The sequence below is a fragment of the Camelina sativa genome, chromosome 16 (genome assembly GCF_030686135.1).
Source record: "Camelina sativa cultivar CO46 ecotype springtype chromosome 16, ASM3068613v1".
Lineage (NCBI taxonomy): Eukaryota > Viridiplantae > Streptophyta > Magnoliopsida > Brassicales > Brassicaceae > Camelina > Camelina sativa.
This window is the reverse complement of record NC_141895.1, coordinates 30,314,295-30,340,629: the sequence shown is the minus strand read 5'-3', so window position 1 is coordinate 30,340,629 and position 26,335 is coordinate 30,314,295. Positions and strand designations below refer to the sequence as shown.

Below are 26,335 nucleotides of genomic sequence, written 5' to 3'. Positions count from 1 at the left end.
TATATTTCCTATAAAATCATATGAAATGCAATTAAAAATCCTAATAATTTAATTTTTAATCTCTTTTATGTTCACCTTAATTTAAGCTATATTGCTAGGTTAAATTCTAATGATTTCTTCTTTGTAGTAAAATTTTGGAAATGGAATATCAATTGTTTTTATATAGAAAATCATTAAATTACAAAATTTTGAATTAAAGAAATATTATAAAGATCTTTATATAATTATATTTTGGATCACAAGAACTAAATATAATGATGAGTATACAAATTCTCAAACAAAAAAATTGGAGGTAAGAGAGAGTTACAAATTTTAATTTGGTGGATGATGATGTAGAAAGTTTATTTATAGCCTATAAATAAACATTTCAAGGATATAACTTACATTTCAAGGATATAACTTACATTTCTAAAATAATTTAATTAGAGGAGTTACAATTATAATTATAGTGTGTTTGAGTGATAATAAATGGAAAAAGTCAATTATATATATATTAAAGTGAATTATTTATGCGAAGTCCTTATTAGTATAAAATAAGAGAATGATTATTTTTAACAAAATAAGATCCGCATGCTTTTATGTGGGTCGAATATTTGTATATTAATATTTCTCTTTGGTCGATTTTTTTGGTTGATCGTAAATGTGTACAAATGCAATGCCTAATATATACCACATGAAAACTAACAAGATTCTTGTAACAGAATCTCATAAATGATGAAGAACAAGAGAGAGAAACGTCAAGCTGAAGAGAGAGATTGAAAAATATCTTTGTATTCTCATTAATGAACTTCATGTACAAGCTGTATACTATATACAACATCTAAGACTATAGTTTAAGTTAATAATGACTTAACCTATACTTTAAAACCATATGACCCAAGTATCAAATACACTTATACTCCTGATAAAAACATGTTAAACTTCTTTCAACATAGATATATACTCATACCATACACAATCTAATTGTACACTCTAGTGTTTGTTACATGCTTTCAATTGATATGCTTTATAAAATAACATATGTTTTTTTTTTAGCTTTTTGCTTTAGTGTAAGAAATAAATCAATTTTCGAGGAGAAAAATAAGAAAAAATCTGATTAAATAATTTGTGTCCATTTCCATACTGCATTCAATATAGTTGAACGTCTTCAAATGTCATGTTCTCTTAGCCGAAACCACATAGAATCGAAACGAAACGAAACTGATCTGATCGCTCCCGAAATGTATGGTAATAAAAGGTATTATAGGTTGTGGTTTTAAATTTTTGTTACCGTAAACGTTAATACTTTTCCAAACTCTGTTTTTTCTATTTACTAAAAAATTAGCAAATAATATGTGGTCATCAGATTAGTATATTTTATCCTTCTTCGTAACTCTTCCATGTTTTAAGGACAATGTTTCTTTTCCTTTTTCCAAAAATAAAAATAAAAGCTCACTATATATATAGCAGTCTGATGATTATACAATACAATCATAAAACCTTCCATCCAAAAAAGAAAAAAGAAGAGTGGAATTAAGGAAGAAAGATAAGAAAGATGGCCAAGATTAAAAGTCTGCTTCTTCGCTTGATCACTTTTGTGATGATCTTCACGTTGACGATAATAACAGGTCATAAACATAATATGAGTCTCAGATATGTTTCGATTATTTGTTTACCCTTTTAAAAAAATATATATATATATATTTTGCCATTGTTAAATGCAAGAAAGAAAAGAAAACAAAAAACAAAAATCCAAACCCAAATTTCTTTTGAATGAAAATGACAGAGTATGTTCTATATTCAAACCTAAACAAAACTGAAATATTTATTTAAGTAATAGATTTCATATTATTAATATTTTATAACTTGTTGACTTAACACGATTCCAGGAATATCAAAACTAGAGGCTAAAAATCTAAAAGATGGTCGCACACTTAATCTTCATAACGAGACGTACTGTAAAGATATGCACGAAGAAAAAAAAACTCCCGGTGACCAAAAAAAGAAAGAAGATAAAAAGCCCAAAATATGTGAATTATTGTGTAGGTCATACAGGTTTAAATTCGGAAGCTGTATAAATAGAGACGCACGCAACGCCACGAAACTTAATTGTCAATGCCGCAATCGCAAATGAGCTACTGCAAAGCCTTTGCTATTGGTGAGTGTTAGTATACGCGATCAAACAAAAGATGACCCTGTTGGAAGTGCATGGGATCATTGCTCATGTCTTTTATGTTTATATGCAATATATTTGTTTATGTTTGTTGTTGTTTTGTTCCAATGGCAGCTTTGGCTTTGTATGAGCCATTTGCTTTAAGTAATCGTTGCACAAATGTTTCTTTTTTTTTGTGAAGAATTGATGAAATCATCATAATTTATTTGGGATATTACCCAGAATAATACATAAATGTTGCTATATTACTACTATATCAACCTACCTTGCACGGAATCGTCGGTGAAGCTCCGATTCTCGCTCCGAAATCGGAATTGGAAGCGGTCAGAATCGCTAGGAAGCGCAAGGGAATCGCGATTCCCAAAAAAGGCGATTGGAAACGTTTTAGAATCGTTCGATTGGGTGATGGAAGCGTGATTGATTATAAATCGGAATCGTAAATGGTTTCTTCGTCGTTGAGGTTGTTGTTTCATAAACCAGACAAAGGAAGAAGATGATTTATTCTTCGTCCACGTGCCTTCAGATTTTTTTGTCTTTTATTTCTTCTTGGGATCAAGCGAGGCCCATTTGTGTTTTTTTTTACCAATTTACTTTTTTTTTTTTTTTTACGTTTCTTGTTTTGTGTTTTTTCTTTTAAATATCAAAAATACAATTATTTTTAAACAACTAATTCTCATACTAACTTACATTTAAAAAAAAAAGTATAACCTTTAAACTTATTTTTTAAACGTAAGACCTTTTTCTATTAGAATTTTGATTCTAATCTTGTACATAGTAATTTAAATACATAAAATTATATGTTTTAGACTATATATTATTATTATTAACCACATATATATATATATATATATATATTTATATATTTAAATTATACGCTTCCAAAGCGTACCCGATTCCAATATTTTTCATAAAATACGCTTCAGCGTTTTTAAACGTACCCGATTCCAATATTTTTCATAAAATACGTTCAGCGTTTCCAAACGTACCCGCTTCCAGGTACCCGCTTCCGATTCCATGCCGCTTAGATATCAACACATCCATATTCCATCTTTCCTAAAACAACACTTAAAAAAGTCAGGCAAATGACCTTTATTAACCTTGATTTGTTTGTTATATTTACAAGAGATGCCATTTACAATTAATTTTGAGAAAGAAAAAACAAAAACTATAACCAACTAAAATGTCTTTCGCTGTTTGATCTATTTGATTGTGATAAATACTAAATCAAGTTCTGCACGTGAACGGCTTTAAAATCCGAAATCGATAAACATCTTTTGTCTTGTGAGATTGATTAAAGTCAAGATTTTGTTACCGGCGAAGCTGCTTTCAATCAATGGTCGGGTTTGGGTTCGTCATCATGTCGGATCCTGATAATAAGATTTGATTTCATCATATATCAAACAAATTAAACACCATATCCGTCAATTTGATTTCATTAGATTCAATATAAAAAGAAAAAAAAAAAAACCTTAGAAGAAGATCGCAGGTGAGATGAAGTCCCAAGTGTTGTAGATTTCTTCCGATTTCGCCGAGGGAAGAAAAAGAAAACATTTTCCCCCTTTTTTTTTTCCAGCCAATCACCAATTGACACGCCCAAGATCCTTAATAATTCTAAAACATCTAATCTCACGATCGATCCTAAAGCATAATTGGACTATTTAGATTATATTTAATCTGTTTTTATTACTAAACTACTCACTAAATAGCTCAATGGAGACGGGCTGCAAAACTATGGAGAGAATCTATGTAAAGTTAGCTGATCATGTTATATATTTGTGTTATGTAAATATAACCAGTAAATTTATTCCATGATCAATCTCCCAGTAAATTAAGCGACTTGACTTTGAAATGTAGCGTTAATTAAATGGAACAGCTTCCATGGATGAAGCACAAAGGAGGCTCAACAACAAGAATTTGTAGTTCAATAATTTAATGAGTAACTTATATAGAATTTGCCGAATGAACTTGAGAGATTTGAGTTTTACAAAGATAACTTTTTGTTCGAAAACGAGATGTTATAAAACTTAGAATCCTTGTCGAATTTCTGGAAGTAAGTTATTACCGACCGTTCATGGTCGACATGGTCATTTGACAAACGCTGTAAGATTCATCATCTAGATGTTCCCTCGAGGATGAACTAGTGTCACCGGGGGATTTAGGCATATCGATATCAACTGTTTCACTTTCTAGCATGAGAACCACCAACCACATAGTCGGTCTGTCTTGTGCAAGTTGTTGAACGCACAAGAGACCAATCTGTATGCACCTTAGAACTTGATCTGGTCGAAATTCTGATGAAGATGTAATGGCCGGATCGACGATCTCTAGCCCCTTTCCTTCGCTCCAGTTACTCCATATCTGTGTGTAAAAATGTAATTAAATTATATATATAAGTGTTTATTTTTAGAAACGACAAATTAAAAGGTAGAATTTGGTTGTTAATTACAAGCTTACGTAGCTTAGAAGAGTTTCTCCGTCGTTCAGGGCAGGGAACCTACTGTTTCTCTTTCCACTGAGAATCTCAAGAAGCAAGACCCCAAAGCTGAAAACATCGTATTTCACAGAGTATATATTGTTTCTCAAGTATTCGGGCGGCATGTAACCACTGCATGCATAACGATATATTTAGCTGTCACAGTTTATGAAAATAATGAATGAAGATACGGTGGTAGTATAGTTGCTTACAAAGTTCCGCCCCCGCCCGTGGCAATAGCTTCTGTCTCGTCCCTTGCCAGTGTCTTTGCCATCCCAAAATCGGAGATCTTTGGGATCATGTCTACACCAAGCAAGATATTGCTTGGTTTCAGGTCAAGGTGGATTATCTTGAATCGGGAATCTTGGTGAAGGTATGAAAGCCCTCGAGCAATACCAATGGCAATGTCGAATCTCTTTTGCCAGTTTAAAGAAGAGCTTCGGGTTGTGTCTATGAAAAAGATCAAAACCAAGTCAAATGTACAGATATATATACACTTTAACTCTTGAACTATATATATATATATAGCTTCCGAGAAAAGAGAGGCCCGCACTATACTAACCGAAAATGCACGAGTTGAGTCCTAGGTTTTCCAGGTGCTCATATACTAGGATCCTCTCGTTTTCGTCAGAGAAAAAACCAATGAGTCGGATGATGTTTATATGCTGAACTAGCCCAATGAGTCTCACCTCGTTGTCAAAGTTTTCGATCCCCTCAGGTGTCATACTAATAATCCTCTTGACAGCAACCTCTAACCCGTTAAGTAACCGACCCTGTCAGTGTCACCACATCTCTCGTTAAAAAACACAATCTGAATCTAGCCAATGGTCAGAGTGCTTTTTACAATGAAAAGAGTATTTCATATAAGATGATCATGAATACATACCTTGTAAACGTTACCAAAACCACCTTCTCCAATCTTGTTGGAGTCAGAGAAGAAGTTGGTGGCTTGGGAAATGACTTCAAAATCCATGGCTTTTGATTGCCATTCCTCGGTTATGCTTATCATCTCCATGGTTGGATTTTCACGTTGACACACTGTTTTTCGTTATGAGACATGAACACAAAAAAAACAAATAAAAAATTAGTGTCTACGATCGAACAAGATGTATTGAAAAAGAATATTATATAAGATTCAACAGAGAATAAATAAATAAAAAAAATACCAATTGTTCTTGCCATCATCTTTCTTATTCTTTTTTTGAATAAGAGAAGCACGATGAAGATGAGAAGCAATGTGCTGGCTCCTCCAGCAATCAACCCGATGGTGGTTTCACTCATATTCTTATTTCCTTGCGCGCGAAACAAAATAATATTGAATAGAGTAATTATTAATAAAGGCATATCTAGACGACTTATTATTATTTGTAGAAAAATATATAACTAACCGAAATCTGCAGGCACGGCTATCTTTATATATAGATCTTGCCCCTTGTCGCCGCCATTGTAACTGCGAACATCAATTAACGGCTCAGAATCTGACCACATCATGCAATCTGACATGCCATTTTGCGTGTCCACGTTTGCAAACGCCGTACAACTGCAATCGTGTGGATCATTTGCTCTCCAAACTCTGGAAGCTTCATATTTGTCATCTTGGCAAACTCTTTCTCAAGGCAACTCAGTTTTGTCTTTCTCACGCAATGCTTTCCAGAATGATGGTCACTTGGCTCAAATTCTTTGATACAGTTACACATGGGGTTAAGGTTTACTATGTTGCAGAACTTATTATCACCATCACAGGCTTTGTACGTATCACAATCGTCCTCAGCTGGAGAAGTCCAGTCCACTTCCCATTTTCCTCGCCAGACGAGGAGCCGGACGACTCCATCTTCCTCCATTCTTAACATTGCAGGGAAGGTGGCATTCGTAGTGGAAGGTACTGTTTTGATCGGAAAGATACGTGTCGCGTAAATTCCATCGCCAAGAAGAATGAAACCTTCTTGAAGATTTGTGATCAAGTATCTGAAGTCTCCACTGGACGGATCTTGTGAGCTTTTCCAGGATTGTATGCTTGTGTCATGATCATGAAGTATCATTCCAGGGAGTAAAGTGTCAGTGGGAGAATCAAAGCTCTGCCACAATAACAACCCGGTTGGATCTTTTACCACGAAATTGCCGTTATCGAGAAGCTTTGCCACCACCGAGGATTCCTTATTGACAAGGTTCCCCAAGTTTTCCTTCCATACAACACCGAAACTATCGAAGAGGACCAGCTCCGAATTTGAGATGTTGAAGATTCCAGTGGGACTGGAGAGAGGATCGTCTCTATTAGCAACCCAAACTACTTTGCTGGGGAACTTTTTAAACCAAATTCCTAGATACCAACGATTCTGTTCTGGAACCCTGGATCTGAAGAGACCCATCTCAAAGAGCTTACTAGGAGACACGAGTGTCTCATTGTTCTCTGAAAACCTCAGAGATATGGAACACGACGACAAAGGCATACTACCAAGCAAAAGCAAAAGAAACAAGGCAGACTGATGCATATGTATGTATAACTTATACTCAACTCTAGGCCAATCAACAAAATGTCCTCCTTGGATACTTCTGTTGTCATCTCCTCCTCCGGCATTTGCGTTTGTGAGCATCATGATCTCCTCTGTTTCTGGAAACATAAATACCCGAATCATCATCAGATACTTTTTTTTTTTTTTTTACTAACAGAGATATCAAACTCGATCTATTGAGATTACACATAAGCAAAAAAAAAAAAAAATGAAATTTGTGGGAGTCTCTGTTCTCTCTACTGTATCTTCCATTTACAATGACAGATACGAAAAAAAAAAAAAAAAAAAAACTAAAGTAGTAACCTCTTTGGTTGGTGCAATTCTTGAATTTTTCTTCTTGGTCTCTAGCTCTTTCTTTCTCTTCTCTCGTTCAAGGGCTTTCATACTCTTCTCTCGTTTAAGAAGAAGAAGCAAAAAACTCAAACCCAAAAGTAGGCAGACGACAGCACTAGTGAACTGTTTTTTTAACTTGGACTTTTTCTTTTCTGGTTTTGACTTTTAAATGTAGTTCCGTTAAATGGAACATCTTCCATTGCGAAATTCAAACTCTTACTTTTTGTTCTTGTTCAACCCAAAATAGAAAAAGAAGAAGCGAAAAACTAAAACTCAAAAGTAGGCAGACGACAGCACTAGTGAACTGTTCTCTTCTTTTCAAAGAATCATAAATTTGTAGCTTGGACTTTTTCTTCTTTTATAGGTTTTGACTTTCTAAATGGGATCAGAATGCTGCTGCTCGGCTCGTTCCGTGACCGAGGAATACAAAGAAACCGTTTGTTAAAAACATTGGGTCACTAAATGGGTTTTACTTTTCGTTTCTTAATGAGCTTTACTCTTGTGTTTTACTTGGCCTCGTTCATTTAGACTCTTGGGGTTTTTTGGGTTCGTTACTTATAAAGCAAGCAATTGTTAACTTTTGCCTCTTCTAATATGCACCAAATTTAAGTTTATCCAAAAAATAATTATTAATTTTATTATTAGGGTAACGAACGTTTGATTTCACGAAAATGTAAAAGTTTAACCACAGCAATTGTAAAACTAATCAACATTTAAATATATTTTGTCTTACTAAAATTAAAATTATATTTGCTAAAAAAATTATACATGATAAAATTGTTATTCTATTTTAACAATTATTTGATGATCTATTTCTCTAGATGGTTCGTGTAGCCGACCAATAAAGACTATGGCCTTGTTCGTTTAGTCATTTGACATTTCCATTCAAATGATCAGTTCAAATGATTCATCCAAATGAATTATTTGGATGTCAAATGATCAAACAAACAAGACAATATAAGAATCATTTGGATTATTCATTTGAATAGAAATGTGTTTGTTTATTTATTTACATTTCTCATCTACATGGATTTGATAATAAAAATGACTAAAATGTCCATGTTTTGATCTAATAAATTTTAAAAACCCTTAATGTTAATCATATTAATTTTAATTATTAATCTAATATATATAAATTTACAAATTACTATTTCTGACATTTATAAATTTCCATTTTCATGAAATATAAACTTTTATAAGATTTAAAACATGTTATGCCAATTACAAAAAAATCAACATCAACATCAAACAAAAAATCCAAAAATCTCAATCAATGATTCAGTATCATACATAACTCCAAAAGATTTTTATGAGAGCTCACAAACTAAAAACCCCAAAAGATAACCTTTCAATAGTAAACAAAAACAGCAACTGATGCTTTCTAATATTTCTAAGATCACAAATCTGTTAGTATGGAAGTCTAGTTCTCCGCCTCCGCCTCTTAAACCATCACCGCCGCCAGAAATTGCAAACACATCTCAGTCACTACCGTTGGACGTTGGAACCATCAACTCCTTAACTTCTCTATCTAGCTTACGTTGGACTGTAGACAAGGAGACAAAGCGATGATGTCTCAATAGATTATCATAATCAGTGATGTGCCGGGGGCTCTATTCTTTGTAACAATGCTTCGAAAGTAATAGATAAGAGTTTACACATTGTTTCTTATCAAATCATGGCAAAAACAAAGCAATCTCGATAGCAACAGATCTATCAACTTAAAGTTGGCATCTCTCAGGCACAAGACAAAGAACAATATATGAAACCAAATTCAGATTGGCTATTTGACTGCTTAAAATCAAATTCAGATTCCACATAATCAAGCTAAACGCTGAACTTTGCAACATCATCAAGCTTAAAAGGCATTTTGGATATTTTATATTTTTTGCTGAATCATCTCCAATTGAATGCACCAATCAGACTCAGCCAGATTTTTCATATTTTTTGGATGAGTTTAGAAAAAATCATCCAACTGATACATTCAAATGGTCAGTTAAATTGTTAAAAACAAACACCATTTTTCATTTCACCCGAATAGAGAAACGAACAGGCCCATATGTTAAAATTCGGAAGCTGTATAAGGAACTTACTAGTTACTATTGTCAATGCCGCAATTTTCCATAACCTGAAAACCTTGCACTTTGGAAATACGTTAAAAAAGTTGTATGTACGGTTTTCCTTTGACTTATTAATAATTTAATACTCATGATTATTGAATAATTGATGAAGTTATCATATACGAGTACTATTTTCTTTGTCATTCATTTTTTTCTTTTTTTTTGACGCCAATTTTTTTGTTATTCTTTGGTATTGTAGATGCACTTATGCACGGGCTTTAAATTTTAACCATATGTACTATTTTTGATTAATAAGAAAATAGTATTAAATTAAACTTTATAAGGAAAACTTAATTAAATCTCTAGATGAGGTATCATTTATGGAAAGACTCCCTTCATTTATTATATAGTACTCCCTCTCTTTCATAAAAAGTGTCATTTTGATACAATGCACACATATTAAGAAAAATATATGAATTTCTATTTTACCCTTTATAAATACACTAAAACAATTTTTCTTTCTAATTAATAAGCTGAAATAGTAGGGATAAAAATGAGAATTAATATTAAAAACTACATTGAAAATATAAAATGACACTCTTTTTGTAACAAAAAATCTGTGTCAAAATGACACTTTTTGTGAAACAGAGGGAGTATATGATTATAGTAATATTAATTGAATGCATATTATATAGTATATGATTATAGTGATATTAAAGACTCCCTTCATTTATTATATAGTATACTAGATTTTAACTCGTGGTTATTTATATTTATGTTGTATTTGTTTTGTTAAATATAAAATGTTTTGTAAATAGATGAATAACTAAATTTTCCGGCAGTTTGTATGGTTAAATTTTTATATTAATTTTTTAACCCACAATATACTTCATGGTCATTCGTTTGTTATATTTAGTTTGTTTTGTTTAGTGTTTGAGATTCTATTTTGATTTTTAATTATTATAATAAAAAATAAGAGATCTAAATACATAATAAGTCATTTATACGCTATGATTAAGTCACATTGTTCCTGATGATTTAATTATTTTACACAATCTTAATTAAATTAATTTGATTTTATATGTCAAATATTATAATATTAATAGTGTTGAAAAATTATAAATGAGGATTTAACCGTGTTAGCACAAATTTAGTGATATTTTATTAATTTCAACATGTCCTCTCTATGACTCATCTACTATATAACCATATTATATAGTATTTGTTTTTTAATTTTACATAATCATAATAATTTATAATTTTATTAAATTTATATTTATATATATATTAATTATAATATTTAAATAAATGTGAATCAAAATTCTTCTTACGTTAAGAATCAAAGGTCATAGGTATTGGAAAATAAAATGGGAATCAAATTGTTGTTTTCTTTGTTTGCAAATGATTCAGAGATAGAATATTTTCAAAACATAATAGAATGTATGGTTAAATATATCATAGTTTTTGTTTCCATATCGATTTTGCTTTATTTTTTTTAGTTGGAATGAAATGTAAAATATTTAGGAAACAAAATCTGAAGTAATGTTATTTTTGTAAATTCGTTAGGGATTAAATTTGTAAATAAGTTTTTAAATAAATACAAATAAAATAATAAAACCCAAAATGTACTTAAAAAATGTATATATAGATTAGTATATGATCAAGTTCTCCAAGTTCCTCTTCCATACAACACCGAAACTATCAAATAGGACCAGCTCCGAATTTGAGAGGTTGAAGATTCCAGTTGGACTGGAGAGAGCTAGGATCGTCTCTATTAGCTATCCAAACTGTTGTCTTTATGAATCAAAACCTCTATTTAGAACAAGAATAAGCTGAAAAGTTCTGTATTGAAAAATGAAAGAAATTGGTCGTTTATAGACCTTGAACTACAACAGCTTGAAAGCGGAAATAACGCTACCAGTAAACGAAACAAACTCCAAACGTGTATCTAGTTGATTCCTAACAATCAGGAAGACTTAGACTTATTCAAATTAAAACAAGATAAGAAAACTTAAATTTCAAACCAAAACAGAACCAAACCCGCGTTATTCTCCATTTCCTCCCCTAAACTGGAAAGGCTCCTTCCAGTTTATCCTTCCTTCATGCACACACCCATCCTGCTTCTGAGTTTCTCAAACACTTCAAGCGTAATTGCTTTGGTCATCACATCTGAAACCTGATCTAGAGTACTGCAGTAATCAAGCTGAATGGCTCCTTCATTCACTAACTCTCTCAAGTAGTGAAACCTGACATGGATATGATTGTTCCTTCCGTGTAGCACTGGATTCTTCGACAGCTTAATTGCAGAGCTATTATCAAATAACATAACAGTATCTCCAACTTGCTCAAAACCAACTTCTGACAGTACATTCCTGAGCCACACCGCTTGACAAGCTCCATATGCTGCTGACACAAACTCTGCTTCGGTTGTAGACAGAGTTACGATTGGCTGCTTCTTAGAAGCCCAAGATACTGCACCTCCTCCTAACATAAAAACATATCCTGAGGTGCTCTTGAAGTCATCTCGATCCCCTGCATAATCACTGTCTACATACCCAACCAATTTCTGCTCTCCTCCCCGCTTGTATTGAATACCAAACTCACGTGTTCCCTGAACATACCTTAGAATCCTCTTAGCTGCCACCATGTGTTGCTCTGTTGGTCTCTCCATGTATCTGCTGACTAAGTTTACTGAATAGATTAAATCAGGTCTTGTAGCAGTTAGGTACCTTAAACTCCCAACAAGTTGCTTGAACATAGTCGGATTCACTTCTTCCCCAGCTCCTGCTTTTGTCAACTTGTTTCCTGGTACGATCGGATTTTTGACTGCATTGCACTCCTTCATTCCATACCTTTCTAGGATCTCTTCTGCATATTTCCTCTAGTTTATAAAGATGCCTTTCTCATCTTGATCCACCTCTACACCTAAGAAACATTTCATCTTTCCCAGGTCTGTCATAGAGAACTCACCCATCATCGATGCTTTAAACTCTTCCAGCATTTTCTTTGAATTTCCGGTGTAGATGAGGTCATCTACATAGAGACTCACTACCAAACAGTTCTCTCTTTCTTTCTTTATGAACAATGTATGTTCGCAATAGCATTTCTCAAATCCTTCACGCAGAAAGTACCCTTCTATACGGCTGTACCAAGCTCTGGGAGCTTGTTTCAGACCGTACAATGCTTTCTTCAGTCTGTATACTTTGTCAGCTTCGTCATCAACCTCAAATCCCCTTGGCTGCTCAACAAACACTTCTTCCAGAAAATCTCCATGTAGAAAGGCACTTTTCACATCTAACTGATACACAAACCAACCCTTTTCTGCTGCTAGGCCCAATATCACTCTTATTGTGTCCCACCTAGCAACATGTGCGAATACCTCATGAAAATCAATCCCTTCTTTTTGGTGATATCCTTTGGCAACCAGTCTTGCCTTAAACTTGTCGACTTCTCCATTTTCATTGAGCTTAGTCTTGAACACCCACTTCACTCCTATCTTCTTTGCTCCTTCAGGTAGTTCGACTAACTCCCAAGTGTTGTTTTCTTCTATGGAGGCAATCTCTTTCTCCATAGCTTCTCTCCATACTTCTTGTTGTGCTGCATCCTCAAACGACTTTGGATCTTCGGTTCCAATGAACAACACATAAATCTCTTTCTCATCCTCTTCTACGATGAAACCTGCACCTCCAGTATCAGAGTCTTTCAGCCACACTGGTCTTCTTATTGTTCTTTTTGACACATCTCTTACTGGAATTTGAGCTGATCCTCCTTGAGCTTGGTCATCAGTGTGTTCCTCATTCTCTTCTGCAGGAACATTTTCTTCTTCTGCATTGTGCTCTGCTTCCTCTGCAACTACATTCTCTGTTTCTGCAGACTCAACCTCTGTAACATCCCATTCGAGCTCTTCTTGCTTCTCTTCCCAATTCCAACTTTTACCCTCGTCAAACTGGACATCTCTGCTTATCACTATCTTCTTTGTTTCTGGTTGTATAGTCGATAAGCTTTTGATTCCTTGCTTACTCCAAATAGCACACACTTAACACTCTTTTCATCAAGCTTGATCCTTCTTTCATACGGCACCAGTGCATATGCAACACTCCCAAACACTCTGAGATGTGCAACTGAAGGTTTCTGATTGCTCCACTTCTCTTCTGGTGTGACATCTCCCAATGCCTTAGATGGACTTCGGTTCAGTATATACACAGCATACTGAACTGCTTCATGCCAAAATTGTCTTGGAACATTCATCTCCAACAGCATGCACCTAGTCATATTCATGACTGTTCTATTCTTTCTCTCTGCAATCCTGTTTTGCTGAGGCGTGTACGCGGCTGTGAGCTGTCGCCTGATACCGAACTCTCTGCAATAATTATCAAACTCCTTATAATTATATTCACCTCCTCTGTCAGAAAGTAGACATACTAACAATTGCCCCAGTTCCCTTTCTACAACAACTTTAAACTTCTTAAAGACTCTAAAAGCTTCTGATTTTTCTGACAAGAAGAAACTCCAACACTTTCTACTATAATCATCTATGAAGTTGGTGATGTACCTTTTACCACTCTCTGATGTTGGTGTAATTGGTCCACAAATGTCGGTGTGAACCAGTTGTAGTGGCCGAGTTGATCTCCACACGCTCATTCTTGGTATGCTTTCTCGATTCTGTTTTCCCCTAATGCAGATATCACAGACTGCTTCCTCTACTTCCTGACTTAGCTTAGGAATTCCTGTTACCATCTCCTTTTCTGCTAGCATTTTCAGGCTCCCATTGTTGATGTGAACATATCTCCGGTGCCATAGGTCATTAGTCTTTATCGTCATCTGCAGGCAGTGATCTTCTTTCGCTTCTCTAACGGTTGCAAGTACAATGAACATTCGACTCCTTGACATTGTTGAATGCATTATCATCCTCCTCTCTTCTTTGTGCCACACTTCACAGATACCATCTTCAATGATTACTCTCAACCCTTTCTCTTGCAGTTGTCTCACACTCAAGAGGTTATTCTTCAGACCAGGTACAAAGTAGACATCAGAGATCACTTGAGTTCTCCCACTGATCTCAAGTCTTAGTTTTCCTCTTCCTTCTACTGACATCTTTCTATCATCCCCCAGCTTCACATCTCTTTTGAAAGTCTCATCAAGCTCAATGAACCACTTCTTTGTGCCGCACATATGGTTGTTGCAACCAGAGTCTAAGAACTAGACCTCCTCCTTTTCGACTTTGATATCCTCAATCCTTGCCATGAGAAGCAGATCCTCCTCCATCTCAACATAGTTTGCTTCTTTCTCCCACTCTGGACATTCTGACTTATAGTGTCCCATCTTGTGACATTTGAAGCACTCCACATTTTCTTTGTTAACATTACCACGACCTCTTCCTTGATAACCACCTCTGCCTCTTCCTCTGGCTGGGTATCCTCCTCGACCTCTGACATTGCTTAGCCTCCATTGACCTTCGACCTTTAGAGCTTTCTCTTCTCCATCATGTCGAATCATGTTCTGCTCATGAACCCTCAAAGAACTCTGCAAACCATCCACTATCATGCTCCTGATGTCCTTTGATTCTTCAATTGCACATACGATGTATGTGAATTTCTTAGAGAGTGTTCTGAGAATCTTCTCAACGATCTTCGGATCAGGCATGTCTTCACCAAGGTTGCGCATGTCGTTTGCTACCTCCATCACCCGAGAGAAGTACTCTTCAATTGTTTCTCCGGATCTCATCTCAAGAACCTCAAAGCCACATCTCAGCCTCTGTAGTTGTGCACTCTGCACCCGATCGTTGCCTTGGTACTTCTTCTTCATCGATTCCCACAGCTCCTTTGATGTGTCCTTTTTGAGAATCGACTTCAGGATTGTTTTGTCGATTGAGGCAAAGAGATAGTTCTTCACTTTGTGATCAGTGATTGTCTTCTCTGCAATCTTCTCTTGCAGTTCTGCTCTTTGTGCTTCTGATAAAACGGTTCCTTGTTCTTGGCTTGGAATTCCGGTGTCAATCAGATTCCAACACTCCTTTGAACGAAGCAGGTTCTCCATGAGCATCGCCCAGTGCTCGTAGTCCCCATCAAACTTTGGTATGACCATCATGTCTTTGTCACTCATTCTCTTAGATTAGTAAGAGGCTCTGATACCACTTTTTGTCTTTATGAATCAAAACCTCTATTGAAAAAGTTCTGTATTGAAAAATGAAAGAAACTGGTCGTTTATAGACCTTGAACTACAACAGCTTGAAAGCGGAAATAACGCTACAAGTAAACGAAACAAACTCCAAACGTGTATCTAGTTGATTCCTAACAATCAGGAAGACTTAGACTTATTCAAACTAAAACAAGATAAGAAAACTTAAATTTCAAACCAAAACAGAACCAAACCCGTGTTATTCTTCACAAACTACTTTGCTGGGGAATTTTTTAAACCAAATTCCTAGATACCAACGTTGGACTGTTCTGGAATCCTCGTCGGGGATCTGAAGAGACCCATCTCAAACAGCTTACCAGGAGACACAAGTGTCTCATTGTTCTCTGAAAACCTCAGAGATATGGAACACGACAAAGGCATACTACCAAGCAAAAGCAAAAGAAACAAGGCAGACTGATGCATATGTATGTATAACTTATACTATCAACAAATTGTCCTCCTTGGATACTTCTGTTGTCATCTCCTCCTCCGGCATTTGCGTTTGTAAGCATCATGATCTCCTCTGATTCTGGAAACACAAATACCTGAATCATCATCAGATACTTTTTTTTTTTTACTAACAAATATCAAACTTGATCTATTGAGATTACACATAAGCAAAAAAAAAAAATGAAATTTGTGGGAGTCTTTGTTCTCTCTACTGTATCTTATATATTCGAATAACTATTGGGTATCAGTTAGGATCAAATATCATCTGATATCCAAAAGTAATGAAAGTGAAGAACCGATCAGTTATTACTTCATGTCTTTTAGTGTTGGGAGCATATGATCTGAATTAATCTATCGATAACATGAGAATCCATGCGGAAAATTCGATTTCAAAGGAGAAGTAAGATATGCAATATTTGGCCAAGCTAATCGGGTGTCGAAGGCTGAAAAAGTGTGGATAGAAATCTAAGTAAAATTAGCTGACTGGTTTTCCTTTTAAATATTTGTGTTATGTAAATAAAAACCACACAGAGTATTTATTGATTAAATTAAAGCTTGTAAGAGTTTTTTTTTTCTTTTTCTATTTCTTGTTGATGCTGAGGATTTTGTCCCGAAGAAGCCTTCTCATGATTTTACCAGAGAGAGATTTGGGAATAGAATCCACAAAATGGACTGCTCGGACCTTCTTGTAATGAGCCACATTTGCTGCAACAAAGTTGAGAATGTCTTCTTCCTTCTCTGTAGCTTTCGGATTTATCACCACGCAAGCCGCCGGGATCTCCCCGGCTTCCTCGTCCGGTAACCTTTTCATTTCATAATTGATAAATTCATGTTTTTTTCTAATTAAAAAAAAAATCTAAAAATATTAATTAGTTTCAAGAAACTAGTAGGGCTATATATATAATATACTCACGGCACGACGGCAACGTCTTCAACGGATGGGTGAGTGAGTAGTATGGCTTCAAGCTCGGCCGGAGCAACCTACCCGAATAATAACACCAAAACTTTGAAAAACCAATATGAACCAAATAAATTTGGCATATAACATTCTCCAAAACGAATGAATCAAAACTTACCTGAAAACCTTTGTATTTAATAAGTTCTTTGATACGATCAACGATGAAGATATCTCCATCATCATCAATGAAACCTATATCTCCTGTGTGAAGCCAACCTTGTTCATCAATTGTCTTCTCAGTTTCTTCCTTGTTCATGAAGTAACCTTGCATTACACATTGGCTCCTCACACAGAGCTCACCGGAAGTGTTCTTCGGGAGTGACCGGCCGGTTTCAGGATCTATGAACTTCACCTCGAGATTCGGAAGTATGAAGCCGACCGAGTTTCGTTTCGCGATCCCTTGTCCTTTAGCTGGATCTCCGTGAGTTAACGTAATGCAACTATGCTCCGTTAATCCATAAGCCTATATAATTAATGTGAAACAACGGTTCAGTTCCATAGAAGCTAATAACAAATATAGAAGTCTTGTAATAATACTTACCTCTTGGACTTGGACGTTAGGAAACTTGGCTTCGAAGGCAGTGAGAAGCTCAGGAGCTAAGGGAGCAGCAGCAGTCATAACAGATTGAAGTTTAAGCTTCGAAAGATCAAACTCATCAACGATCGGATTCTTAACAAGGTTCAATATAATCGGCGGAACAATGGGCGCAAACGAAACCTGATGCGCGATCAAAGCATTCAGGAAAATCCTTAAATCGTACCGACTCATTGCAACAACTTTGCCTTTATTCTTCATCGTAGCACAACATATCCCAACGATACCGTAAATGTGAAAGAAGGGGATCAAACCAAGCGTCACGATCTGACCGATCATTTCAGACCTGACACTGAAGAGAGTGGAGCAAAGATTGGCTATGAGATTGCGATGCGTGAGCATTACTCCTTTTTGCAATCCTGTTGTGCCTGAAGAGAATGGAAGTGCACAGAGATCTGTCTGAAGAATCTCTTCTTTGTCGTTATCTCCGGATCTGTCTCCTGCTTCTAGAAGATCTTTCCAGTTTACTGCTCCTTCGATCTTCTCTTCACCTAACACTATCACCGGTAAACCTAGTGTTTTCACCTGTCCAAAATAAGTACATGATTACCGAAACTGTAATAACTGAAGAAATTGGAAATTATTATATAAGACTAAATAACATAATTTAATCTGATCATTAAGAAGAATCTATTTATATATAATTGATTAGAATTAGGTGGTCTAGTTATGACATGGTTATTAATCAAAATCAAATTTCAAACCAAAAACCAAATCGACATTATACCACACCAAAATTGAAATTAATCGAAGTTGGTTTGTTGATTTATTTCAATCTGGTTTCTAGTCTATACCATATACCAACCCGAATTCATGTTTAATTTACCTTTTCATAATTAGTAGCATCAGTGATGATTCCTTTGGCACCGGAAGATTCAACTTGCTTCTTGATCTCGGAGACAAGAGCCGTCGGATTAGCGCCGGAGAAGACTCCACCGGCAGACATAATGCCAAGGGCAATAATCCCATACTCAGCGACGTTTGGTAGAACCACAACCATTACTTGACCTTTCCTTAGTCCGAGAGAAGTCAACGCTTTGGCAAGCCTCTTCGTGTCCCTCACTACATCACCGTACGTCACCGCTTTCCCCGTCACCGCCTCTACAAACGCCACATTCTCGGTGTATTCTTCAACTCCTTGGAGCACAAATTCAGGCTTTTTCACATATATAGACATTAGTAATAAGTTTTCATTAGTATATAAATGGAATCTGACAACAACAACAAAAAAAAAACTATACGAAACTTGAAACAAATAAGAATGTACGATTAGTCTTTAAGTATGGAATGCACAAAATATAGAAAGTGGATACCAGTGTAAGCTTTTCAGGAATGGGCACAGATGGATACAGACTGCGGAAAATGTATTCATTGTCTCCTTGCTTTGTACCCTCCATTTTTTTAACGTTTCAAAATTTTGATTTTATGTGTTACGAAAGAGTGAATATATATAGGAGAATGGCTTCTTTGTTCATGTCATGTAATGTGTGTGCAAACCAATATTGGTACGTAATATAAGAGAGGATGATATAGGTTTTGACTCTATCGTAGGTAGAGTTTTGTTGAGTCATGTAAATGCTGTGAAAATATGTGAAAAAAATTAATGAGTTACTTCTTATACTAGATTACGGATTGTAATTCCACCTTCTTTTTATATATGCAGATGAGTAAATATGTAAAATAATAGTATGTAACTTTTATGATCACACACACACACAAAAAGGTACATACTATTATTTTATATTTTACTCATCTGCATATATAAACTATTACTTTTAAAAATGAGATAAACGGCGTAATCATAACTTAAATAAAAAACTGTGTCCATTTCAAGAGTCGTAAACTTCTGTCTCTCAAGAACATATAAATATAGTTAGAACTTGCGTAGCAAGAAACAGACATGTGTACAACACGTATCCTTAATTAGAATATTAAGAATCTTTAAGATTATTATATACAAAGTATATACCTTGAGCTTTGAAGTTTTACAATAACTTCACACAACAGACTTATTCCACTCACTGTCTCAGCATAATTCATGGTATTTCCCCGGAAAGCTACTCTTAAATTCGATTTTTTTTCCCTGTAAAGTTACTCTTTTGTTGATATAGATAGAGCCCAAATGAAGAAGCTCAACATTATAATAATCAATGGCATGGAGATGATGTGGAGAACAATTGTTTCAACATTCATGCTCTTTTTCTTCTTGAGATATTTCAACAATCCTCCAAATCCTCTTCTTATTTTCCTTTTCCTCTGTTTGGTTCTTTTCTTGCTTATCATAGATCGTAATCGCTCTATTCACGAAGAAAACGAAGATTCCTGTGTTTTGTACACTTTTGAAGAGGACAGTATGCTTGATGGTGAAATCATAGACAAGAACAGAGACTGTTGTAATCTCACAAGGTATTACTATGATGATAGTTTTGGTTATTATGATGGTTATCACGAAGTTGATGATGATGGTTGTATATGGAATGATGAGGATTGTAGCCAATGGAATCAAGATGGTGGTGATGATGGTGTTGAAAACCATGATGATGATCATCATCATTCCCATGGTGATGATGATGATGATGATACCTTGACGAGCAGGATCGAAGATTACATTGCAAACGTTTACAATGGATGGAGAGAAGAGAAACGAACAGAGAAACTGTTTGTTTGATTTTTTCAAAACTCTATTTTTTTTTTCTCTCTGTACATACGAAGAAATTATTGTGACGTGTACATAAAATTTGGTGTGCCTTTATTGATCAATCAGTTGTAATTGTATTAACTTGGAACTTTTAATCAATACTAGAAAAGCCACAGCTTCGGAAGCTTTGTTGACATTGTTGTGGAGAAAAAAACCATGAATCAACCCAAATATTTTGAACACAGGAAAAATATCAGACCGCAAGCCAAAAGTTTTTACAAAATTGTGGGTTGTTGTTACTTGTTAGTATATCAACCAACAGTAGAAGTGGTAGTTGAAAAGGAACAAACCCTGATGGCTTCAGATACATCTTTTGCGAACTCGTATTAATTACATTTTCTAATGATTTTCCTTGAGCTGAATTGCCCGCAACAGTATATACATACTCATCTTCCAAAGTATGGCTGGACTCACTATTGTTCAAAAAATCTTCAACCTGCAACATAGGGGTTCTTTGATTTTCCAACATTTTGTCTGGTTTTAAATCATCTGTCATCGCACCTTCTGTCCCCTCGTTTGGCTGAGCAGAAGAAAACATGTTATCATTATTAAGACTATTCAAGCCGAAAGTTGTAAGCTAATTACAATGATAACATGTTTCTCCTATAAGCGATGAGCCCCCAATGCATTAAAGATTCTAAAGGAGAATATCTTACGTTTTTACCTAAGCAATGTTGTCCACATCCTCAAAGTGTCCTATGTCACCCCAGCCATAGAATAGATCATTGCTTTCTTTGTCTCCATTGTCGAAAAAGTTGAGATTATTTTCAGCATCCGGAATGTTGTTGAGGGAATAAATTATACACTCCATCATGTGTTATGGCGGAATTGTCACACAACATAGGATCTGCAGTGGAGAAGTTTTCAACCACATCTGCGTTGCCACCAGTGAAAACCATGATCTGAAATGTTTGCATCCTCCCTCCAATGTCATATCCTGAACATCTTTGCCCCAAACCGTAGAGGCACACCACTGTTTTTATTAGACCATGAATTTCTTCCTAACATATCGCCCTCCCTCTTGATAAAAGTATTACACTTTAAACGGTTTGTTCTGCTACCCATATCTTCATTTCTTCGTTTCTTCCTGCTACTGACTAGAACTGGAAACTGACCTACATCCTCATACACCGAGTCTGGCACTATACCATCATCATTCCCATGCAATTCATTCGGAATATAACCATCATCATCATCTAGCTGGAAAAAAAGGGAAAAAAACTTCAGCAACCAATTAACATATTAATAAGTTGAAAAAAAAAAAAAAAAAAAAAAAAAGCATCAAACCAACTATAATATAAGATAGAAACCCCAAGCCTAATACACATCCAAGTGGTAGCGGTTAACAAGAAGTAAAATATGAGATAGCAGCATTGTCCTTCAATATTTTGAAATGATCTTTAACCCACAACAGTAATTTCCACGGGAACATACGAGAAGAGCAACAACAAAAGTCTCATAGAGGTCATACAAACAAATCACCAAAAAAAAACAGAGAAATGATAAGACACTCGACAACATAATAAACACATATCATTGTGACTCAACTCACCTCATCAATGTACTAGCCCGACATTCCTCCCTCTTTAATCACCACTAAAACCATGGACATTATCCCGAAGAGTCATCTCTATTGCAAAACATGTAACTCCAACTACTAGTACAGCTTCTGGATAAGAAACATAAGATATTAAACAGCTGTAAGAAAGTTCCATCTCCTACAAGATCCCCAATTGTAGACCAGCAATTTATCCATCTTAATGAGGGTATAGTAATGAGCTTTTTTTACAGAAATCTACAATTATTTCAATCTATCAAGTGGTAATCACCAATTTGTGAGCTTTTTTTTTTTCATCTCCTACAAGATCCCCAAAACACTTGTAAAACATACGCTAAGCAGATAACAATATGTAAAAAAAGCTTTGCAGTTCACAAGAAATTTACACCAAAAAACACTTTTCCATCAGTAAACTGACACGAATAAGCTCCATTTGGCATTACAGTTCCAAATATGAGGAGAGCTTTGGGAAGCAAAGGCATGGTGAGAAACGAAACAAAACCCTCTCTATTCGAAAAATCTGAAATCTTCTTGAAGGGTGTGGATCAACTCTTGTTGTTTGCAACCTAACTAGGAAAGAACAGTATCAGTCATGTTCATAAAACTTAGACACAACAACATGAGAACATTAAGGACTCCACCAAAAATAAGTAACCAATAGAAAAGTAAAATAAAATTCTGATTCACCACGAAGACGTCTATATCCACATGTAACGTGACGTGAGAACATAATGACTGTTTAGAAGTGATCTCTTATTCTTGTAAAAGTAACAAGAAGCATTTCAGAAAAAGAAAAAAAAACTATCGGAGAGCACTATGAATCTATATATTCAAACCTAATAACATTCATTTATATTTCTAATACAAACAGATTCAGAAACTTTTTGTGTACAGGAAACAACATACGTACTTGATTGACCTCACAGATGTCCTGCCACTCCTCTTCTCTTGAGGATTAAACTGTTTTAAGAAAGCATATCCAGAAAGCTTTTGTCCAATCTCCCATCATGCAACATATTAATGACCAAGCCAAAAGTTGAAGCATCTCCAGCAAACCCGCAACTCCTCATTTCTTTGATGAGTTCTGCTGATGCGGTTTCGTCACCATATCTAAGTTGTGCCCTGATTAACATATTATATGTACCGCTATCTGGAAGAGGCCCATCTACTTTCATTTCTCTGAACAAGGCATCTGCTTCCTCTAATAGGCGTTTACTACACAAGCCTGACATCATTGTAGTATAGGTTACAACGTTAGGCTTCACTCCTTTAAGGTTGAGGCTACAAAATAGATCCCACCCATCTTCCACCTTACCAGCCTTGCACATCCCTTCAATCATAATATTATATGTGAAAATATTGAGTTCCAGTTCACTCTTTTGCATATATTCGAAGATCACCAATGCCTTCTCTAGCTTCCCGTTTTTACAAAGTCCATCTAACAAAATGTTGTAAGTCACGATACTAGGAGGCACACCATCAGATTCCATCTTTTTGAATACCATTTGGGCATTATCACAATCATCAGCTTGGAAAAATCCTTGGATAAGAGTATTGTAAGTGACTGTGTCTCCAACAAATCCTCTTTGAGACATGTCGCAGAAGATCCCCATAGCATCCTCTACCCTTTTACACTTGCAAAATCCCTTTATAAGAGTAGTATATGTCACTACGTTTGGGAGGCAATCCTTGCTAACCATCAAAGAAAACATATGCTTGGCCTCGTTTAGACGATCGTGCATGCAAAACCTGTTGATCAATGAATTGAACGTGACAATACTAGGATCTATAGACCTTTTGATCATCTCCTCGTACTATTTCTCAGCTTCTAGAAGCTTCCCCTCCTTCACAAACGCATCGATCAATGCGCTGAAAGTGACTACATTTGGGTTGATTTTCCTCATGATCATATCACTGAGTAATCTAGAGGCATCACTCCATCTACTGTAATTACAAAGGCAGCTTATGAGGGAGTTGTAGGTAACAACATTGGCTCTAATTCCTTTCTTCTCCATTTCGTTGAACAGGTTGAGAGCATCATCCAAATGTTTATATTTGCAAAGACTATCAATGACGGTGCTGTAGATTACAACATTGACCTTAATTTTTCCTTTCTCCATCTTCTTGAGCAAATTTAAAGCCAAATCAATGTCACCTCTCTTACATAGTCCATTGACTACCACACTGTATGTCACTAGGTCCGGTTGACAGCCTTTTAAAGCCATCCGGTCAACTAAAGCCACAGCTTCTGAAGCTTTGTTGTGAAGAAAAAGGCCATGGATAAGAGTGTTAAATGTAACGGTATTAGGTTGATATCCCATTTCCACCATCTGATCAACCAAAGCTACGGCATCCCAAATCCTATTCCCGTGACAGAAACCATTGACAAGAGAAGAAAGTGTGACAACATTGGGCTCATAACCGAGTTTCATCATCTTCCCAAGAAGAGCTAAAGCAAGAGAGAGTTGGGAGCGGCGGCAGAAACAGTTTATGAGAATACTGTATGTATAGAGACTGTGTGAAATCCCCAGCTTCTGCATCTGCTCGCCCAAGGAGATGACAACATCATACTTCTTCATCTTAGCAATGGCACTCAACAATTTGTTAAACTCAATGATTGAAGGAAAAGGACGAGACTTGACCATGTTACCAAACAAACCAATTGCATCGTCTAACTTCAAATCCTGTAATTTCCCATTTCGTCTACTCAATATCTCTCTGTAATCAGAAAAAGATCGTCTCCAACAAAGAGCAGCAGGAGCGCTTCCAGGATTACCTCTCTCCAGAGTAAGCCGATGAATATAATAACTCTTGCCCGCCATCGAAATCGCAATCGATCTCCTCATCCTCTTGACTGCTTCGAAAATGGCTCTCCAGAATGATTCTCTTGCAACTTGCAAGTGAGTGAAGTTGTGAACACTGCACATAATCGAATAAACCCTATAATCGGTTCAATGTTGATTCGATTTTACAGCTGGTTTTCTTCAACCGGACTACTTTACTTTATTGTCACCACCATTAGGCATAAAACGCGGCGTTCTCATTACCACAACAACAACTTCATCATATCTCTGACCTCCTAAATGATGAGATAGCACAAAGGCTTCCATAATATAAAGCATAAAATACTCAACAGTGTGTCTCCATTGTGAATAACTGAATAATCACAAATAGACTAAAAGTTGTAAAACAAGAAGAAGCTAATGAAATTGGTTCAATGCTTTTGTCTGAAACGTTCAGGTCTTAAACTCTTAAGTCTAATGAAAAAATTATCTCATTCCTGTACACACTAATCGTTTACAAACATGGTATGGTTCATCACAGATTTCACACAAATCCTTTGTTGATCTCTCTCGCACTATATTAAGATCCCAAGTAAACCGATCAATTCGTCTTTGCGTAAGAGTTTTGGTCCCTGAACTTGATGACGGCACTATGAATCATCTCCTCTGCTTGCGGCTTCACAAACATACAAGTAGTGTCCAGTTTCAGTACCTGAAGTATAAACTTCTGTGAAGGAGGCAACGAATTGTTCAAATGTGCAATGAACTGCGCCATGGGAACATCGCTACCAAGAAAAGCAAAAAGAAAAAAACACCAAGGATTTGGCATCAACGCAAGATAAAGTGATTTCAATATTAACAAGAGAAGGTAATGTACCATGAGATGAAGACTCCTTTGATTGAGTTAACCATTGAAAATCTTGAAGCAAAGAACATGAAAACAAGAGTACAATTCGAAAAAATTTAGCCATTGGAATCAAATCAAAAGCTCGGTTACATTACATCAAAAAACTAAACAACGGAAACTACAATGCAGTTTGACCAGTGAAGCAGAGAAGAAACTGATACCAGACTACATTCAAGAACATGACTAAAAAAATCTGCAGTTAACATATATGATTATCATCAAAGTCAGAACAATCTCCAAATTCAGCCAAATGAGAAGCTTAGTTACTTTGTGATTTGACAGTAATCTTAGCTCAAATAAATAATTAACATTGTGTTTAACGCTGATTTCGATTTCTGACTCTATGATCCAAACCCTAACGCTATAGTCTGTCTTAATCCACTTCACGAGACAATAAAAACCCCATACGAACTATTAAGATTCATTCAACATAGAGTAACAAAACTTTTGCAAATTACATTAAGTTTCACCCACAAATCCACTCGAAACTTAGAAAAATCAAAAGCGTGATCGAGAGATGATGATGATTTGGGATTGATTAGGGTTTCAGGAGATTCAGAATCCAAACGACGATCTTCACAATTTCATACTCGATTGGGATGAATCAAAATCTAAAGAAAGAAGAACTCACCACGATGATTAAAGATAAAAAAAAAAATTCTTCTAGCTTCACCACAATTGAAG

General features: G+C 35.6%; 7 protein-coding genes and 2 long non-coding RNA genes across 10 annotated transcripts; 2 read left to right on the top strand and 7 right to left on the bottom strand.

The window, feature by feature from the left end:
- Positions 1-1,466: 1,466 nt before the first annotated feature.
- LOC147926114 (uncharacterized) lies at positions 1,467-2,397 on the top strand. The gene is made up of 2 exons (XR_015584778.1): positions 1,467-1,607; positions 1,869-2,397. It is a non-coding gene; the product is annotated as an uncharacterized LOC147926114 (long non-coding RNA).
- A 572-nt stretch (positions 2,398-2,969) lies between these two features.
- On the bottom strand, positions 2,970-3,745 carry LOC104752956 (uncharacterized). The gene is made up of 3 exons (XR_762038.2): positions 3,621-3,745; positions 3,465-3,519; positions 2,970-3,205 (listed from the first exon to the last, which is right to left on the bottom strand). It is a non-coding gene; the product is annotated as an uncharacterized LOC104752956 (long non-coding RNA).
- Positions 3,746-4,065: 320 nt separating this feature from the next.
- Positions 4,066-7,566, bottom strand: LOC104752955 (receptor-like serine/threonine-protein kinase SD1-8). Its single transcript, XM_019237994.2, has 8 exons — positions 7,439-7,566; positions 6,014-7,233; positions 5,792-5,917; positions 5,512-5,663; positions 5,188-5,398; positions 4,838-5,075; positions 4,607-4,757; positions 4,066-4,510 (listed from the first exon to the last, which is right to left on the bottom strand). Exons 2-8 carry the CDS (start codon positions 6,126-6,128, stop codon positions 4,211-4,213), a joined length of 1,293 nt encoding a protein of 430 aa, XP_019093539.1. The 5' UTR covers positions 6,129-7,233; positions 7,439-7,566; the 3' UTR covers positions 4,066-4,210.
- LOC109129559 (S-locus-specific glycoprotein BS29-2-like) lies at positions 6,237-7,219 on the bottom strand. The gene is made up of 2 exons (XM_019237876.2): positions 6,361-7,219; positions 6,237-6,271 (listed from the first exon to the last, which is right to left on the bottom strand). Exons 1-2 carry the CDS (start codon positions 7,217-7,219, stop codon positions 6,237-6,239), a joined length of 894 nt encoding a protein of 297 aa, XP_019093421.2.
- Positions 7,567-14,724: 7,158 nt separating the features above from the next.
- On the bottom strand, positions 14,725-15,627 carry LOC147926113 (uncharacterized). Its single transcript, XM_087492865.1, has one exon. It carries the CDS (start codon positions 15,625-15,627, stop codon positions 14,725-14,727), a length of 903 nt encoding a protein of 300 aa, XP_087348991.1.
- Positions 15,628-16,604: 977 nt separating this feature from the next.
- Positions 16,605-19,161, bottom strand: LOC104752954 (4-coumarate--CoA ligase-like 1). The gene is made up of 6 exons (XM_087493249.1): positions 19,019-19,161; positions 18,532-18,861; positions 17,652-18,230; positions 17,229-17,573; positions 17,066-17,133; positions 16,605-16,955 (listed from the first exon to the last, which is right to left on the bottom strand). The coding sequence occupies exons 1-6, from the start codon at positions 19,100-19,102 to the stop codon at positions 16,733-16,735; spliced, it is 1,629 nt and encodes a 542-aa protein (XP_087349375.1). The 5' UTR covers positions 19,103-19,161; the 3' UTR covers positions 16,605-16,732.
- A 647-nt stretch (positions 19,162-19,808) lies between these two features.
- Positions 19,809-20,539, top strand: LOC104752953 (uncharacterized). Its single transcript, XM_019238038.2, has one exon. It carries the CDS (start codon positions 19,828-19,830, stop codon positions 20,371-20,373), a length of 546 nt encoding a protein of 181 aa, XP_019093583.2. The 5' UTR covers positions 19,809-19,827; the 3' UTR covers positions 20,374-20,539.
- A 2,387-nt stretch (positions 20,540-22,926) lies between these two features.
- Positions 22,927-23,574, bottom strand: LOC104752951 (pentatricopeptide repeat-containing protein At1g63150-like). The gene is made up of 2 exons (XM_087493403.1): positions 23,362-23,574; positions 22,927-23,280 (listed from the first exon to the last, which is right to left on the bottom strand). Exons 1-2 carry the CDS (start codon positions 23,572-23,574, stop codon positions 22,927-22,929), a joined length of 567 nt encoding a protein of 188 aa, XP_087349529.1.
- A 1,523-nt stretch (positions 23,575-25,097) lies between these two features.
- LOC109129617 (general transcription and DNA repair factor IIH subunit TFB5-like) lies at positions 25,098-26,335 on the bottom strand. 2 transcript variants are annotated; one of them, XM_087491964.1, is made up of 3 exons: positions 26,283-26,335; positions 25,622-25,663; positions 25,098-25,529 (listed from the first exon to the last, which is right to left on the bottom strand). In XM_087491964.1, exons 2-3 carry the CDS (start codon positions 25,654-25,656, stop codon positions 25,346-25,348), a joined length of 219 nt encoding a protein of 72 aa, XP_087348090.1. In that variant the 5' UTR covers positions 25,657-25,663; positions 26,283-26,335; the 3' UTR covers positions 25,098-25,345. The 2 variants fall into 2 exon arrangements, with proteins under 2 accessions (XP_087348090.1, XP_019093627.1); XM_019238082.2 differs by lacking the exon at positions 26,283-26,335 and having other exon boundaries at positions 25,622-25,806.

Bases quoted from the DNA above. Each gene is read 5' to 3' on its own strand.
- LOC104752954 (XM_087493249.1), bottom strand. From the start codon at position 19,102: ATGGAGGGTACAAAGCAAGGAGACAATGAATACATTTTCCGCAGTCTG. The intron at 18,862-19,018 runs GTATCCACTTTC...TATGTGAAAAAG, and splicing joins TTCCTGAAAAGCTTACACTG to CCTGAATTTGTGCTCCAAGG. The intron at 17,134-17,228 runs GTAAGTTTTGAT...TTATTCGGGTAG, and splicing joins TTAAATACAAAGGTTTTCAG to GTTGCTCCGGCCGAGCTTGA.
- LOC109129559 (XM_019237876.2), bottom strand. From the start codon at position 7,219: ATGATGCTCACAAACGCAAATGCCGGAGGAGGAGATGACAACAGAAGT. The intron at 6,272-6,360 runs GTGATAATAAGT...CATTCTGGAAAG, and splicing joins TACGTACAAAGCCTGTGATG to CATTGCGTGAGAAAGACAAA.
- LOC104752955 (XM_019237994.2), bottom strand. From the start codon at position 6,128: ATGTCAGATTGCATGATGTGGTCAGATTCTGAGCCGTTAATTGATGTT. The intron at 5,918-6,013 runs GTTAGTTATATA...TTCGCGCGCAAG, and splicing joins AGCCGTGCCTGCAGATTTCG to GAAATAAGAATATGAGTGAA. The intron at 5,664-5,791 runs GTATTTTTTTTA...AACGAAAAACAG, and splicing joins GATGATGGCAAGAACAATTG to TGTGTCAACGTGAAAATCCA.
- LOC109129617 (XM_019238082.2), bottom strand. From the start codon at position 25,680: ATGTTCTTTGCTTCAAGATTTTCAATGGTTAACTCAATCAAAGGAGTC. The intron at 25,530-25,621 runs GTACATTACCTT...TTTTCTTGGTAG, and splicing joins AAAGGAGTCTTCATCTCATG to CGATGTTCCCATGGCGCAGT.
- LOC147926113 (XM_087492865.1), bottom strand. From the start codon at position 15,627: ATGAGTGACAAAGACATGATGGTCATACCAAAGTTTGATGGGGACTAC.
- LOC104752951 (XM_087493403.1), bottom strand. From the start codon at position 23,574: ATGGGGATCTTCTGCGACATGTCTCAAAGAGGATTTGTTGGAGACACA. The intron at 23,281-23,361 runs GTGATCTTCGAA...GGGATGTGCAAG, and splicing joins GGAAGCTAGAGAAGGCATTG to GCTGGTAAGGTGGAAGATGG.
- LOC104752953 (XM_019238038.2), top strand. From the start codon at position 19,828: ATGAAGAAGCTCAACATTATAATAATCAATGGCATGGAGATGATGTGG.